General features: G+C 44.4%; 1 protein-coding gene across 1 annotated transcript in view; it reads right to left on the bottom strand.

Moving 5' to 3' along the window:
• Otoa (otoancorin) overlaps positions 1-16,104 on the bottom strand; it is a 76,325-nt gene that overhangs the window by 46,084 nt on the left and 14,137 nt on the right. Inside the window, exons 7-12 of the mRNA XM_048789646.1 lie at positions 15,509-15,640; positions 11,705-11,940; positions 9,247-9,350; positions 5,656-5,756; positions 3,504-3,652; positions 2,127-2,283 (exon numbers count right to left, since the gene is read on the bottom strand). Coding sequence (XP_048645603.1) covers positions 2,127-2,283; positions 3,504-3,652; positions 5,656-5,756; positions 9,247-9,350; positions 11,705-11,940; positions 15,509-15,640 — 879 coding nt within the window. The remainder of the gene's footprint in view (positions 1-2,126; positions 2,284-3,503; positions 3,653-5,655; positions 5,757-9,246; positions 9,351-11,704; positions 11,941-15,508; positions 15,641-16,104) is intronic.

Below are 16,104 nucleotides of genomic sequence, written 5' to 3'. Positions count from 1 at the left end.
ATGTGTCAGTAAATCAACCTGAAAGCATAGCAGAAAGGAATTTTGCTCCCTTACAATTCCACTGCGTTCTTGTAGATTTTATTTTCCTTTTCTGACCTTGAACTCTGTGTCTATAAACATATATATATATATATATATATATATAGCTGTTTTTCTTTTGTAAACTATCTGGGGCCTTTTTCATGATGATATATAATCTGTGTCCAAATAATTCTCAACAGTACAAGAAAGTTCTAGTGGTCTAAAAAATCCTACCTCTTAAAAATAAGTCTGGGGCTGGAGTGACCCAGTGGCTCAGTGGTAGAGCACTTGTACAAAGAACACAAGGCTCTGGGTTCAATCCTCAGCACCAGAAAAAGAAAGAAAGGTGAGGAAACTATGATTAGTAGTTGGGTGTATATCCTTCCAAGTCTCCCTGTGCCTTTATAAAGACAGCATGGAGTTTTTACAGAGCTATAATATGAACAGAAGTATAATTTTCTGTTGTATGTTTTTCACTTAAAATTATATCTTGTACATCTTTGTACAAGTCTATGATCATTTTAATAATTATATTATTGCAATATGCCTGCCTAGTTATAGTCGTATGTGTGTCTCAATTGCTTCTGGTAAGGAAACTCGCCAACTGTAGCAAAACCTCCGTGCCAGAAAATGAGAGCCGTGCAGATTTTAACACCAGAATTTATTACAATATGTCCATTTCCAACAGGTGCACGAGACTGGTCCATGCAATATTAAAATGGCCACTGGGGGGCAGAAGAGTGAAGTAGAAGGACCCTCCGTGGCTGTGCCTGGCTTCTCTCAATTTTAGCAGGTCCCCCTTCCCTAGAAGTGGTTCTCTAAGTGTGGTCCTTGGCCAGCCGCAGCAGCACCAGGGAACTTATTAGGAATAAGTTCCAACCCAGACCTGCCAAATCAGACTCTGGGCATGGGGCCCAGCAACCTTACTTTAACAAGCCTGCCCACTAATTCTGATGCACCCTCAAGTTTGAGAACTACAGAGTTAAGTGATCCCAAAGTGTTCCTCCATATCTAAATGTATTTGACCTTTTTGGTCAGGGCTGCCACAATTATCCCTGTGGACATAAAATACATTGATTCTTATTTTTGTTGGAGTTTGCTTGAGGATTTCTTTTCCTTGAAAAGTATGCATTGACCAAGACTGATGATCTAATGTGACCTGTCCGCTGTGATTGGGGCGGGGCGCAGACACCCACACCTGTAATCCCAGCAACTCAGGAGGCTGAGGCAGAAGATCACAATTTCAAGGCCCTCCTGGGCAATTTAGCAAGACCCTGTCACAAATTTTAAAAATACATATATAAAGGGTTGGGGATGTAGCTCGGTGGTAGAGCACCCCTGGGTTCAGTCCCTAATACTACCAAAAAAAAGTGGGATTGGAGATTTCAAAAGGATCATGTGTGAAAAACTGCTATGTAAAATTATTGATGACTTGATAAACATGTCTTTAACATTATTTTCATGCCATCTTTTCAATAACAAAAATTGGAAAGGACCAAAGGAAGTGAAGAGATTGAGATCTGAATGGATGAAAGAAGAGAGAGATGAGCAGAGAGGAAACAAACCCACCCTCACTTGCTAATTTGTCCTGAGCCTGGTGTAGGAGCTCAATAACTAAAACCCCACCACCCAGGGTTCTTGATCCTGGCTGGGTTGGAATCACCCGCAGAGCTTTGAAACCACCCCCGTCCCAGGCCGGTAACCTCAGAGTCTGGGGGGTGGGCCTGGAGAGGCTGATACTCATCAAGAACCATTCCAGTAGCTCTTGCACCTGGAGTTGGTTGGAAACACAGGCCCCGCCCCAGACCTCCTGAACCAGGATCTGCATTGAAGATCCCCAGGTGATCTTGAAGCTCATGCAGGCCGGATGTGGCTGCTCTGATTGAATTTCCATCTTTCCAAGGTTCTTCCCTAGGCTGTTTAACGTCACTCTCTCCCATGTTACACTCATCCCAGGACGTGAGACACCATTTGAGTGGCTGGGTTTAGATCCTGGTTAACAACACTACCAGTGTTCTCTCCAAGACCAGGCAAGGCTGTTCTCCCCATTCCTCTGGCTGGTAAAACTGAGGCAGAAGCCCCAGGGCCTTGCATCCCACCGGCACCTTCTGAACTGCAGCCTGGAAGCCCCGCAGGTGGCTGCACTTGATCATCTGGTGAAGGAGGACTTGGGCCAGGGCGGCGTCCAGCAGCTCCAGGTCATCGTAGAAACAAACCAGCAGCCCCAACCTGCGTGAGAAGATGAGGGATACTAGCAGAGGGCTCAGAGCTGGGGGGGCTGCCACCACACCCACCCCAGTCCAAACCAAAAGGGTCAGGATCCCGGCAGCTACTGCTCACCAGGTGTTGGACTGAGCCTTTACCTGAGTCATCTATTGCAACAGTCCTACAGGTAGGAGTCCTCATCAGTCCCATCCCATAGATGGGCAAACTGAGACTCAGATTAAGTGACTTGCCCAAGGCAAATAAGGGAGCTGGGACTTCTATCTAGATCCATCCAACTAAGTCATCTCACCTCCTGAACTAGCCACCGAGAACTGCCTGCTTTCCACACGGACATACGGGGTTCATCCACCCAGAAGGAGAGTCTGCTTCCAAAATCCTTATTTACTTACCTGGATGATGCAAAGATTTCAGAAGAAAAAGAAAGAAAAACCAGCAGGCAGAATAGTCTAGGGCAGAAGGATTCAATCCTGGTCTAACTGGGAGCAAAACATCCAGTGGTGCCTGGCAAGGTGGCACACATCTGTCATCCCAGCAGCTCAGGAGGCTGAGCCAGGAGGATCGTGAGTTCAAAGCCAGCCTCAGCAAAAGCAAGACACTAAGCAACTCAGTGAGACCCTGTCTCTAAATAAAATACAAAACAGGGCTGGGGATGTGGCTCAGTGGTTGAGGACCCCTTCGATCCCTGGTAACCCCCACACACACAAAGAAAAACCTATCCACTGGTTAAGAGCATACATTCAGGCCAACTGAAGTTAGAAGCCATATTCTAATCAGATATTTGATCTCCTGTAAGTTATTTCACTTCTCTGTAAGGCTGCTGCATACAGTTGGGCAGTGTACACTCTGTACTACTGTACAGGATGCCTCATTGAACTTTTAATAAATGAGAGACTTGCTTTGTTCATCATAGCACATCAAGATAAATATGATGAATGGAATGAACGAGGATGAATGTGAAAGTTAAAGAAGAGGTATAGCAAATGACAAGCAGTCCTGGTGGATACTGAGTTCTCTTTCATTAATGAATGCCTTTGGGGTTCATAGGAAGACTATCCACTCAGCAAGGCCAGAGCACCTGGTTGATCGCCATCAACCTGGCTCCACCCTCCTAGAGAGACTGACAATCGGACATGGGTACAGGAAAGCAGCCAGACCCAGGGAAAGGATTTGGACGTGTGTTGAGAAAAAAAGTTTAGCTTAACTATGAGAAAAGAAGATTGTGTCTTGGGAGAAAGCTCAGAGGGCCCAGCACCCACCCCCCTTGCCTGTGGATGGTCGAGGCGTTCCTCACGTCAAAGCCGGAGGAGCTGATTCTCTGCAGAAATGCCTGGGCCAGCTCAGGGGTGATGTCATAGACTGTGTCCAGCTGCTTAGTGGCATTGTCATAGCTGATGAACAGCCCAATCTGGTGGACAGAGACGGGAAGATCAGAGAGGAGTGTGGAAGGGCCCAGTGTGCTGTGCCCCATCCCGGACACTTGGGTACACCACCATTGGCAACTGACATTTGTCATCAATTTCTTTCCCCCTTCCCCCAGCAATGCAGGTAATCAAACCCCTGGCACCTTGCATGCTAGCAAGTGCTCTGACCCTGCACTACATCCCCAGTCCTCTCCTGATTTCTTCATGGTCTATAACTGCTGCTTTGATTTCCTCCTCAATCCAACTGTTATTTAAGAATGATTCCTTTAACATTCCGGCAGCTGAACTTTGTAAGCTAATCTTGACACATTGATTCCTTGATTGGTTTTAAGGTCAGAGAAGATGGTCCACAAATTTTTCTGCTTTGAGAAATCAAGATTTTGTAACAGGTGAGCGAGTTTATAGATGGACTTCGGGTGACAGAAAAAAGAATGTGTGTTCTCTTTGTAAGACACGGAATGTGGCGCATGGTATATATTCGACTTTATTAAATATAGTTTTCGGATTATCTGTATTCTCGTTCCCTTTTTGCCTACATTTCCAAAGGTGCTCTTGAATGTTCTACTACCATAGGGTTCAGATCTTTTTTCCTGGTGTTTCTAATGGATTTCTCATTCTCTATTTTGATGCAGTCTCATTGTGTTTAAAGAGGCTCATAAAGTTGTCCCTCCCTTGTGGACTCTGCTCTCGGCCCATATAAAATTCCCTCTTAGTGTGGATGGCCCGTGCCTTCTCCTTTCTTCTCTATACTTTTAGATAATGAAAAGTTTCAGTGGATGCCTGACCTTGGAAATTCCCTCAAAGAGCTCGGATTTCTAAGAATTAAACCTCAGTCTACTTCTAGAAAAATCTCTCAATGCTGGGAGAGTAAATGGGGGCCCAAGGGGTTAATCCTAGGACAGAGGGTTATAAAAATTGGGAGGTGTTTGAAATACTCCCAGCCTCCTAGGTAAAAAAGAGGAATTTAATTCTGCAGCTGGCTTCACAATAAGCAGATATTGTTGGGTTAGCTGGTCTTTGAATGAGCCACTCATTTGATACAAACTCTTCTCTGAATAGCCAGTAGAAAGTCACGTCACCGATGGTTTAAGAAACAATAATAGGCCAGGCCATGGGGCACACCTGTAATCTCAGTGACTCAGGAGGCTGAGGCAGGAGGATCGCAAGTTCCAGGCCAGCCTCAGCAACTAGTGAAGCCATGAGCAACTTAAAATATAAGAAAAAAAAGTCTTAAAGTAAAAAAATAAAACTAGCTGGGGAAATAGCTCAGTGGTAAAGCACCCCTGGGTTCAAACCCCAGTACCAAAAAAAAATTTTTTTTTTTTAGACAGGCTCCAAAGTCTTTATGAAGGAAGGCCTTTGCATGGACGACATTCTTGGGAGGTTGCATCCTAGAGTCAAGATTCCCCAAGGGGTTTTCATGTCATTGAGTCAATATCAGAAGGAGACAGGTTGATGACTGAGTTAAGTGACCCCAGACATGGACATTTCTCCACTATATTTTTATATAAAAAATCCACTCTATAAAACTCAGTCACTGCTCATGCTAAAGGGATATTACTAGAAGTCACTATAAATAGAAATAGCTATTAATCCATGTTGCTTGGTCTTGCATTCATGCGTCCAAGGATTGGAAACTTGATAGCTATTGTCCTTGGCCTTTTGAGTTCAAAAATGCCCTCAAATGTCCTTGGTGCACAGCCAACGTTCCCCTTCCTTCATCATGGTTCACATCAAAGGGGTCTTAATTCTGTGCTTTTTTTTTTTTTTTCTCTCATTACCCTTCTATAGCAGCACACAATCCTACTGCCTCCACTGGAGGCCTTGTTCCAAGAGTTTTCTTTAGAAGCTAGAGACAAATTGGACAGAGGCAGGTGGACACTTTCTAGAGCACCTCGACTGGCTGGCTGAACCCTGGAAGTTTAGCTCACACCTTACCCCAGGTGGATTAGTAATGGGGACTTATAAATATACTTTTCCAGCTTACCTCTGTAGGACTAATCTTCATAATTTCCTCAAATGATAGGTGAACCATGTATCTGCCCAAAATCCATAAGTTTTCTGCACTGACCCAGGAAACAGAGTCATCTACAAAAAGTGAATGAATGAATGAATAAGTAAATACTTATATAAAAGTCTTCCCACTGGTATGTGATGGTCAACAGCATCTTGGACATCAGGACCTCCTTCTTGAGTTCACTCATCCATTCAACGACCATTTATTAAAAGCTTACCCATGAGACACTATGCTACACACAGACCTGGGTCTCAGAGCTGGAGGTTGGCCGCCATTGTTCCCAGTCTTTCAGTATAAGACTTTTCCACACAGCAAATTGTATTGGTGGCGTTTGGGGGAAAGAAAGGAGAGCATATGCATCCGTCACTAAGAGCTGTTTCAGGGAATGTGGGTGGTGACTCATGTGCAAATGAGATGGAGAAGTCAGCTTTTGCACAGACTCGTTTAAGAGAACATTATGTGTCTCCCTTGACCCTGGAATCAGAGATGTATAGAGTACAGGGGACTCTGGACATCTGACTTGGCTACTGAATAAAAAGGTGGCCTCAGAGGATAGATAACTGGGGAGGAACCATAAATTTCACCAACAACCAAGCTGAGTTTCTTCATTTGCCAGCTGTGATTAAGCATGAACTATACTTCTGCAGATGAATGATCCCCAAGCTTGAGATATTCTATTTTTTATTAATTCTTTATTGGTGCATTGTAATTGTACATCATAGTGGGATTCATTGTGATAAATTCATACTTGGGCATAATATAATTTGGTCAGTTTCATCTGGGGACATCTTTAATAGCCAAAGTATTTCCAGTTAGCTCGGGACCTTCATGAGAAAAAAATTTTCGAGGTCCAAATAGAATGAACTTTAATTCACTGTAGATTGATAATGAAATTTGGGCCGGGGCTGTAGCTCAGTGGCAGAGTGCTTGCCTCACACCTGTGAGGCACTGGGTTCGATCCTCAGCACCACATAAAAATTTTAAAAATAATTAATTAAAGGTATTGTGTTCATCTACAATTAAAAATATTTTTTTAAAAAGTGAAGTTTACCGGGCTAAGGTTGTGGCTGAGTAGAGTGCTCGCCTAACACGTGTAAGGGCCTGGGTTCCATCCTCAGCACCACATATAAATAAATAAAATAAAGGTATTCTGTCTATCTACAATTAAAATATATATATATTCTAAAAAAACGAAATTTAGCATATAGGAATTCTAGAAGGAAAATCTGTCCCTAAACTCTGGCAATAAAGTCTTAGGGAGGTTTAGAGATTGAGTGATTCTCTCAGTGTGAGATTCAGATTCCTGGAGGCTGGAGTTATTATTGTTATTATGTTACTAATACTCCTTACACACAAATCTCAGAGATTAATTCCAGGAAAAGGATTGATTTGCATTCCTTGGCTCCAACCCCATGGCTTCCTTTATGGTTCCCCAACACCCCTTGCTCATTCCCACCCCAGGGCCTTTGCATGTGCTGGTCCCTCAGCTTGGAATGCCCTCTCTGCAGAACCTCACATGACTGATTCCATCTCCTCCTCTTGATCACTCCTGAGAGGTCTTCCTTGATCCCTTAGTCCAGGGATTGGCCAACTACAGCCCATGGGTCACCCCCAGAGCACAATTTAATTTTACATTTACACAACCTCAAAGCCAAGAAAAGAAGACTCATGTTTGGTGAAAGGTGAAAATCATGAATTTCAGATTCTAGCATCCAGAAATAAAGTTTCCATGGGACACAGCCTTGCCCATTCACCTACCTCTGTGGCTGATATGGAAATGTAGTGTCAGAGGTTATGGGCTCACAAAGCATAAAATATTTACTCACTTTTTAAATGACCTTGACAGAAAGCATTTGCCAAGGCCTGTTCTAGCCTAAAGTAATAACCCTTCCTCGTTTCTGTCTCCTCTCTCTCTCTCTTTCATTCTTTCTCTTTCGATCTCCCTCCCACCTTTCCCTCCTTCTTTAAAAATTTTTCTCCGCCTATCCTTCCACAATAAAATGATGAATTCAGAAAGCAAACATTTTGTCTTATTTTATTCTATATCCTCAGCTGCCAATACATAGTAGGCTCTTTTTTGAACATTTAAAAATTAATGCTGAGCTGGGTGCAGTGGTGCACACCTGTAATCACAGCAGCTCAGAAGGCTGAGGCAGGAGGATTATGAGTGCAAAGCCAGCCTCAGCAAAAATGAGGCACTAAGCAACTCAGTGAGACCCTGTCTCTAAAATGAAGTACAAAAATAGGGCTGGTTGAATGGCCCTTGGTTCAATCCTCTATACCCTCCCCCCCCAAAAAAAATTCATACTATTTATAGTCAGTCCTGACATGACGGCATTTACCAACTTGAAGCTGAGAAGTTAACCTACATAACCATTCTCCTCTACATCTTTTTTTCAATTGTGATAAAATACACATAATATAAATTTTGCCATCATACGCATTTTAATTGTCCAGCTCAGTGGTACTAAATAAGTCATTCTTCAGTATGCATAGGAGTTTGGGTGCAGGACCCACTACAGATATCAAATCCTTGGCTACTCTAGTCCCTTATGTAAAATGGCATAGTTTGCAGGTAACCTCCACACCGCCTCCCTGAATACTGAAAATCATTGCTAGATTATTTATAATATTTAATACAATATAAGTGTTAGAGAAATAGTTGTCACATCATATTGTTCAGGGGATAAAAGAAAAACATCTGAACATGTTCAATACAGACACATTTTTTTTTTCAAATAGTTTCCATGCACAGTTGGTTGAACCCACAAATGCAGAGAAGCAGGGGTGCAGGCCCAGTGTATGCCCAATATCACCACCCATATCCAGAACTTCGCATCTTGCAGAACTGAAACTCTACCACTGTTCCGATGCCTGACTCTGAGTTTGACTACTTAGGACATAAATAGGCTTCTAATAAATACAATGCGGGTAAATAATCCTGACATATTTCCACTTTGGTTGCCAGGAAGGTCAGAAAACTAAATCTGTGCTTTATTGACTTGATTAGATTTTTTTTTTTTTTTTTGGCAGTACTGCGGATTGTACCCAGGGATGCTCTACTGCAGAACTATACCTCCAGCCCTTTTAATTCTACTTTGAGACAGGGTCACACAATGTTGCCCAGGCTGGCCTCAAACTTTCAATCCTCCTGCCTCAGCCTCCCGAGTAGCTGGGATTATAGGCATGAGCCACCATGGCCAGCTATTGCCTAGATTTCATAACAAAAAAAAAAAATCATATCTCACTTTAATATAGATATTTTTACACAGATTTTTGAACTTGTAACCCCATTCTAAAGGTTCTCATCAACTCTGTCATTAAAATATTAGGACACACCATTGATTTTAAGATACAGATACATCCTGTACATGTCAAGAGCGTGTTGATAAGGACCAGCTAAGTTTTAACCTTAAGCCTCACTAAACCCTCTCTGGAAGTTGCAGGGAGGGTGGTAGAGACCACAGGGGCAGTGAAATCAAGCCCCTCTTTCAGAGGTGAAGTGCCTCTTTGGAGGACAGACTCCCCACCGGCGACCCACCCACACAAGCACAAGCTCACCAGTGGTGTTGGCGGACGTCTGCAGAATCCCAGTCATCCAGGAATACAGCGCCCTCTGTGCATGAGCCGAGGTTTGGTCATAGAGATCTCTGAACACGGCAGAGCTAAGTGGCACAAACACAGGCATCCGTTAGTATCAAGCAGGTGGAGGGTGAATGGAGAATCAAAACTGCAAACGTGCCCAAAGCTGTCACGTGATGAGGCCCTCCCACTCTTTGACTAAACTGTAGCCGTTTGCTCCTTTAGGTGTCACACCATCCAAAGAGTGGCCTGTGCACACTGCCTCCGCTTCCTCACCTCCTGGTGCCTTGGCTGCTGTTACAGCTTTGCTGAGACATTATTTACATACACTATAATTTGTCCACTTGAAGTATTCTGTTCCATGGTTTTCAGGACATCCTGAGTTGTGAAGCCATCACCACAATCCATTTTAGAACATTTTAAGCACCTCAAAAAGAAATTCCATAACCTTAGCTAACACCTCTCATGTCCCAATCTTCCCAGCTCTTAGACAGCACTAATCTACGTCTTGTCTCTATAGATTTGCTCTTTCTGAGCCTCTCACATAAACAGAAGCCAACAATACACAGTATTGGGTCTCTGGCTTTTTGCACTTGGCACCATGTTTTTTCAAGGTTGGAGTATGTTGGTCTTTCATTCCTTTTTAGGACCAAATAATATTCCATTGTATGAATGAATACACCACATCTCCCTCATCCATTCATCAGTTGATGGACATTTAGGTTGTTTCCAACAACTTTGTCTTTTATGGATATTGTCTTTTATTAATAAACATTCCTATGCAAATTTTTGAATGGACATATGTCATAGGCATTCTGTCTGGTCTCTTGGGTGCATAGCCAGGCATGGGATTGGTGGGTAGTGGGTAGATGGCACTGGTTAGCTTGTGTGTGTGTGTGTGTATGTGTGTGCATGCACGTGCATGCTGGGAAGTGCATCCAGGACTTCTTACAGGCTATGCACGTGCTCTATCACTGAGCTACATCCTGGGCCCTTCTGTTTAGCCTCTTGAGTCTCTGGATCATTCCCAAAGCAGCTGCACCAGTAGTGTGTCAGGATCTGACTTCTCCACGTCATCTTTGACACTCATCATCCTCTGACATTTGGATTAAAGACCTCCTGCTAGGTGTGAAGCTTCTGGGTCATGTTGTAATCTGGTTCCTCCAGTACCACATCCCCCCCGTGGCCCAAGTCACCAATGGCCTCCTTCTCGCCATGCCCAGAGGTCCCGTTTGGCCAAATAGGATTTAACCTTTCACAGCATTTGGCACTGACCATTCCTCCTGCCCAATCTGCAAAACCGCTGGATCTCCATGTCCTAGAAGCTTCTCTTCTGCACCACCAGTTTATCAACTCACCAAACCACCAATTCGCCAACATTTTCTAAGCTTAAATTTTATCCCTGTCACTTCTCCAGCCATTTTATATGTAAACAGGCAAACTGTCCCCTAAACCCAAATAAATGTCTTCTCCATAGATTTTTATTTTCCTTCTTCCCCTAATGCCAGCAAGAGAAGGTGAAAAAACATGGGCAGGGGGAAGACAAGTTTCTTTTTAAAAATGGTAGATATTATTTGAGAAGAAGATTGTCCATTTGCAAAAATGCTGTCTCCTTCCCTATTAGTCTGACCTAGAGCAAGTCATTGGGCCTCAGTTTCCTTGTCTGAAAGATGGGGATGAAAATAATCCTCATAAGGGAAAGAGGATAGAGTGGGAAGAGGAGGATTGGGGTTCAGGAGACCAGGCAAAGTTCAGATGAAGTCAGATCCCATGGGGTCATCTCAGGGTCACAAGGTGGAGCCCCCATGAATGCGGTTAGTGCCCTTTTAAAGGAGACTCCAAAGAGCTTCCTTGCCCCTTCTGTCATATGAGGACACAGCAAGAAAAACACCTTCTATGAACCAGAACCCCTCATGTGACACCAGATCTGCCAATACCTTGAATGTGGACTTCCTAGTCTCCAGAACTGTAAAAAAATCGCTATTTGGTGTTTGAGCCCCCCAATGGACAGCAGTTCTGTGAAAGCAATTCATACCGCCTCAGACACTCAGGAGAGCAACACAGGTGGCTGGGATTGGGCGACACGTTGCTTTCATCCTTATCCCTCTTGATGATCACCTAAGACAAAGGATGCCGGATTCCCATTTACGGTAATAATATCAAACTTACTTTTAAAATAAATATTTCAAGTAATAAAGATGAGTCCTTATAAAGAAAAACACAAAGTGAATCATGGTTCAAGCAAAGGTTGCAGGTCAGAACCCGGATGGCTGAAATTTCAGAGACAGTTTTAATCAGAGCATCTCTCAACTCCTCCGATTTTTAAGCCTCTGCTCGGAAGGCACATATCAACCTGTGTCCACCTGTCTTCTCCCCTCTGCCAGGTGTTACCTCCTGGGACTCTCAGGCAGGTGAGAGGGTGGGAGGAGGCACTCACAGGTTCTTAAAGGTGTCCTCACGCAGGTGCCGGGGCAGCCTCTCTGTGACGTCTGGCTGGAGAAATCTGCCTGAGGACCCCCTCAGCACCCTTCCCAGGATCTCCACGCACTCCAGGGAGTTCAACACCTGGAAACATCGCTCCAGCGTGACCAGAAACAGGGTGCGGTTCACACCAGGGCTCTGCAGAGCTTGTTCCCGAATCGCTCCCAAGTCGATGACGACGTCCCCCAGGTCCTAAAGCAAGGAGAGAAGCAGGGCTGTCTTGAGAGATGCCCTCTTGACTCAGAAGCCCCAGGAAGGACCACACACTGTGGCAGTGGGGTGACTTCATGCCACTATGTGGAAACTTCTAGAACCTTCCATCACCTACCCAACAAAATCAAGGGCGTCACCTCCTTCACCTGCCCTAGGTGACTTATCGCTCTCCAGATGCAGCATGATTGTCACACCTCAGGCCCTTAGTCTAGTTGGAATCCCCTGCCCCCTTCTCCCAGCAAAATGCAGCTCATCCTTTAAGATTGAGTTCGGTCGTCACCTCCTTGGCGAAGTCTCCTCTGATCTCCTCCGACTTCCTACTTCAAGTCAGCTCTCCCTCCACTGGGTGCTCCTGGAGCATCTTGAACCAAACTCTTTGATGCATTAAAGATGCTATGAGCCTCTCTTCCCTCCAAGCCCAGGGTTCAGAATCACCAGGGAGACTTAAAAGCTCTGGTTCCCAGCACCACTACCTACAGTCTGATTTACTTGATGAGACTTGTGTCCTTATATGTATCCAAGGCTGAGCCAGGAAAGACCTTGAGGCCAAGGTCATGTGTCTAGTGGAGTGCCCAGGACCTAGAAGACACTGACAAGCCGTCTATCCAAATGCACGGACAAACGCTTTCCACCACAGAACTCAGGAATGAGGATGAGGTTTCCTTCCAATCTGAGGGATCCCTCTGTCCTTCACCCCCTCCAAAACTAGCCACCATTTGCTGACCACCGACTACACGCCAGGCACTGTGCCAAGCTTGGAGCAAATGGGCATCACCTTACTGAATTCTGTTCCTACAGAATAAGCATCAAAGATCCCCGATTGAGGCATTCCCAGGTTAACATCCCAGGGCCCCAACTTTTTTCCTTGAGTAAATTGCTTACCTTTAAAAAAAAAAAAATCTGTTTCTTTCTCTGCAAAATCAACACCGATGCTTAGATTCTGTGTGAGACCTGAGCAAGAAAATGAATGTGCAAAATGCCTAGGAGCTGTGAACACTCAGCCAGTGTTCCATAGGCGGTTCCTACCTCAGTGTCACAGGTGACAAAAGCAAAACAGAGAATATGCACCAGTCCCCAGAGCTGGGATCTGAACTGTGTCTTGGAGCACAAACCCACACTTGAACCTTGATTGACTGCTTCCTAGTTGCAGTCATTTGCTGTGGTGACTGAATGACGGTGTACTTCGTGGTGATTTTGTTTTGAGCCAGGTTCTCGCTGAGTAGCGCAGGGCGTCACTAAGTTGCTGAGGCCGGCTTTGAACTTGGTGATCCCCCTGCCTCTCAGCCTCCTGAACCACTGGGATTACAGGGGCCCCAGCCACTTAGTGGTTCTGAAGCAAGGGCCTGGGGTTGGAATTCAGGGCATCTGTGGACACTGAGGGGGAAACTGCAGCTTCATTTCCACACAAAACTGACACGTGGCACTTCCTTCGGGGATGAATGTAGGCAGCAAAGCCACAGCTTACACTCAACACAAAATTACAGAAGTTATTAAACGGGCTGCTAAATCATGTTATCGAACGTGTCAAAAAAACATAAATTACTATCCGCCAAGTGTGTCTGTATTTTACATTTTGATCAATGTTTTGCCTCCTTTTTAATCCTTTGTAATTTGTTCTTCTCTAAGTGCCAGAAAGGCTCACAGCTGGAACTAGGAGCCCAGGTTTCAAGCTCTGATTTGCTATTTCTAAGCTGTGTCTTTTGAGATTGTTCACCCTCTCCAAGCCACAGTTTCCTCATCTGAATATTACAATGGTAAGATTCCTATAACCTTATTTCAGAGGGTCCTGGAGGGGAGTCAATGAGTCCCTGCATGTCAAACCCTTAGAGTGATGGTCAGCAAGTTATTTGTCCCATTGGCCGATATTAGCCCACCATTTGTTTCTGTGGATAATTTTCACGGGGCATGTCTACAGTCACTTCTAATAGCTTCATTTCTCATAGCTTCTTTCACTCCTCAGTGGCGGAGTTGAGTAACAGTGACAGAGCTTGTTTTTCCTGCAAAGCCTTAAATATTTCCTAGCCGGTCCCTGACAGAAAGTTTGCTGGTCACTCCCATTAGAATGATGCCTCCCACCTAGAATCCCTCAGTGAACTTTAAGCAATACCGTTTTCACAGACCGCCACCCCAAGGGTGCCTTTATTGTGGTATACTTTGTATTTTCCTTTATAAGGAATTTTTTTAAGCTTAAATTCATTTCTAAAGGAAATATTACATTCCTACCAAACTGGTTTGATGTACCCAACATATTTTAATAAGAGATATTGTAACAGTGTGTGATTAGGGGTTGGAGCCGGAGCTCCATGGTAGAACAGTTACCTAGCCTGCTTGAGGCCCTCGGACATTCTCTAGCACCACTAAATAGATAAGGGATTCAAATTGGTGCAGCCAATATGGAAAGCGGTATGGAGGTTCCTTGGAAAACTGGGAACGGAACCACCATTTGACCCAGCTATCCCTCTCCTCGGTCTATACCCAAAGGACTTAAAAACAGCATTCTACAGGGACACAGCCACATCAATGTTGATAGCAGCACAATTCACAATAGCTCAACTGTGGAACCAACCTAGATGCCCTTCAGTAGATAAATGGATAAAAAAATATATACACCATGGACTATTACTCAGCAATAAAAGAGAATAAAATCATGGCATTTGCAGGTAAATGAATGGCGTTGGAGAAGATAATGCTAAGTGAAGTTAGTCAATCCCCAAAAAACAAATGCTGAATGTTTTCTCTGATATAAGGAGAGTACTCATAGTGGGGTAGGGAGGGGGAGCATGGGAGGAATAGATGAACTCTAGATAGGGCAGAGGGGTGAGAGGGAAAGGGAAGGGGCATGGGTTAGAAATGATGGTGGAATGTGATGGACATCATTATCCAAAGTACATGTATAAAGACACGAATTGGTGTGAATATACTTTGTATACGACCAGAGATATGAAAAGTTGTGCTCTATATGTGTAATAAGAATTGTAATGCATTCTGCTGTCATTTATTTTTTTAAATCAATAAAAAATTTACTTTAAAATTATAGCAGGCACCCTTAAAAAATATTTAAATGGTTCAACTCCTTTTGAGAAACACTGCTCCACAATAAATTGTCTCCAACAAAGAAAACTCTACAGGTCATCTTTGGGGATCCAAAGGACACTCTGTGATGCCCACAGATCCCTAACCTCACTTTGTGGAAATTACGTTTCTGCTTTTTGTCTTCGCTCCAGAGACCATAAAGCTGCGTGCGGAAGGACAGGGACAGCGTTCCTCTCTACGTCCATCTCTGTAGCCATTCTTCATAGATGATTATCAAGCCGAACGATGAGAAGTACCCCCTCATTTCTTAGCGTGCACAAGAATACGAATTATAACACTCTTCATAGGAAGAAAGTAAGTGGGAAGACCTAGGTCCTAAAGCTCCCAGCAGGCTGGAGGGGGCAGAAGGAGGGAGGAAGAAATAAAGGTGGCCCAGACCCGGGTCAGCTCAGTTTCATTCAGCTCAACCAATCACAATGGCCCAGGACTTCTACTTCCCCCAAAGATGACTCACCAGGTGATCCTTCTTGTCTTCTAAGAGGCATTTCATGGCGGTCCGGAACTGCTGGGCGTCAGTCTTCCTCAGGTCCTGTAGGAGCTTCTGGGGCCGGTACAAACACTGCTCCAGATGGTTTTCCACAGCTGCCTGGACACGAAGAGTGAGGGGGAAAGTCGGTGAGGACAGACAGACAGGAGCGCCTGGTCAGCACCATGGCCAAGAACCCAGCCTGTTCCCCGGATTCCCTACGAAGTCCTCAAGCCGACCACCGACTGATGGGTTTGGTTTGTCCAGCTCCAAAATTTTTCAATATCCACAAACATCAAAAAGTCAGAAAAGCTGGATGCTGTGGCGCAGGCCTGTGATCCCAGTGGTTTGGGAGGCTGAGGCAGGAGGATCTAAGTCCAAAGTGAGCCTCAGCAACTTATCCAGACCCTAAGCAACTTAACCCTAAGCCTCACAATAAAAAATAAAAAGGGCTGGGGATGTGGCTCTGGGGTTAAGCACCCCAGGGTTCAATCCTCAGTACCAAAAAAAAAAAGTCGGGCAATTTCTCACAAAATCCAGGTTTCCAATTTCTCTTGGAAAATGCAAATATTGGTGATCAAGAG

This window comes from Marmota marmota, unplaced genomic scaffold, assembly GCF_001458135.2.
Source record: "Marmota marmota marmota unplaced genomic scaffold, marMar, whole genome shotgun sequence".
In the NCBI taxonomy this organism is placed as follows: domain Eukaryota; kingdom Metazoa; phylum Chordata; class Mammalia; order Rodentia; family Sciuridae; genus Marmota; species Marmota marmota.
This window is presented reverse-complemented; position numbering and strand designations above follow the sequence as displayed.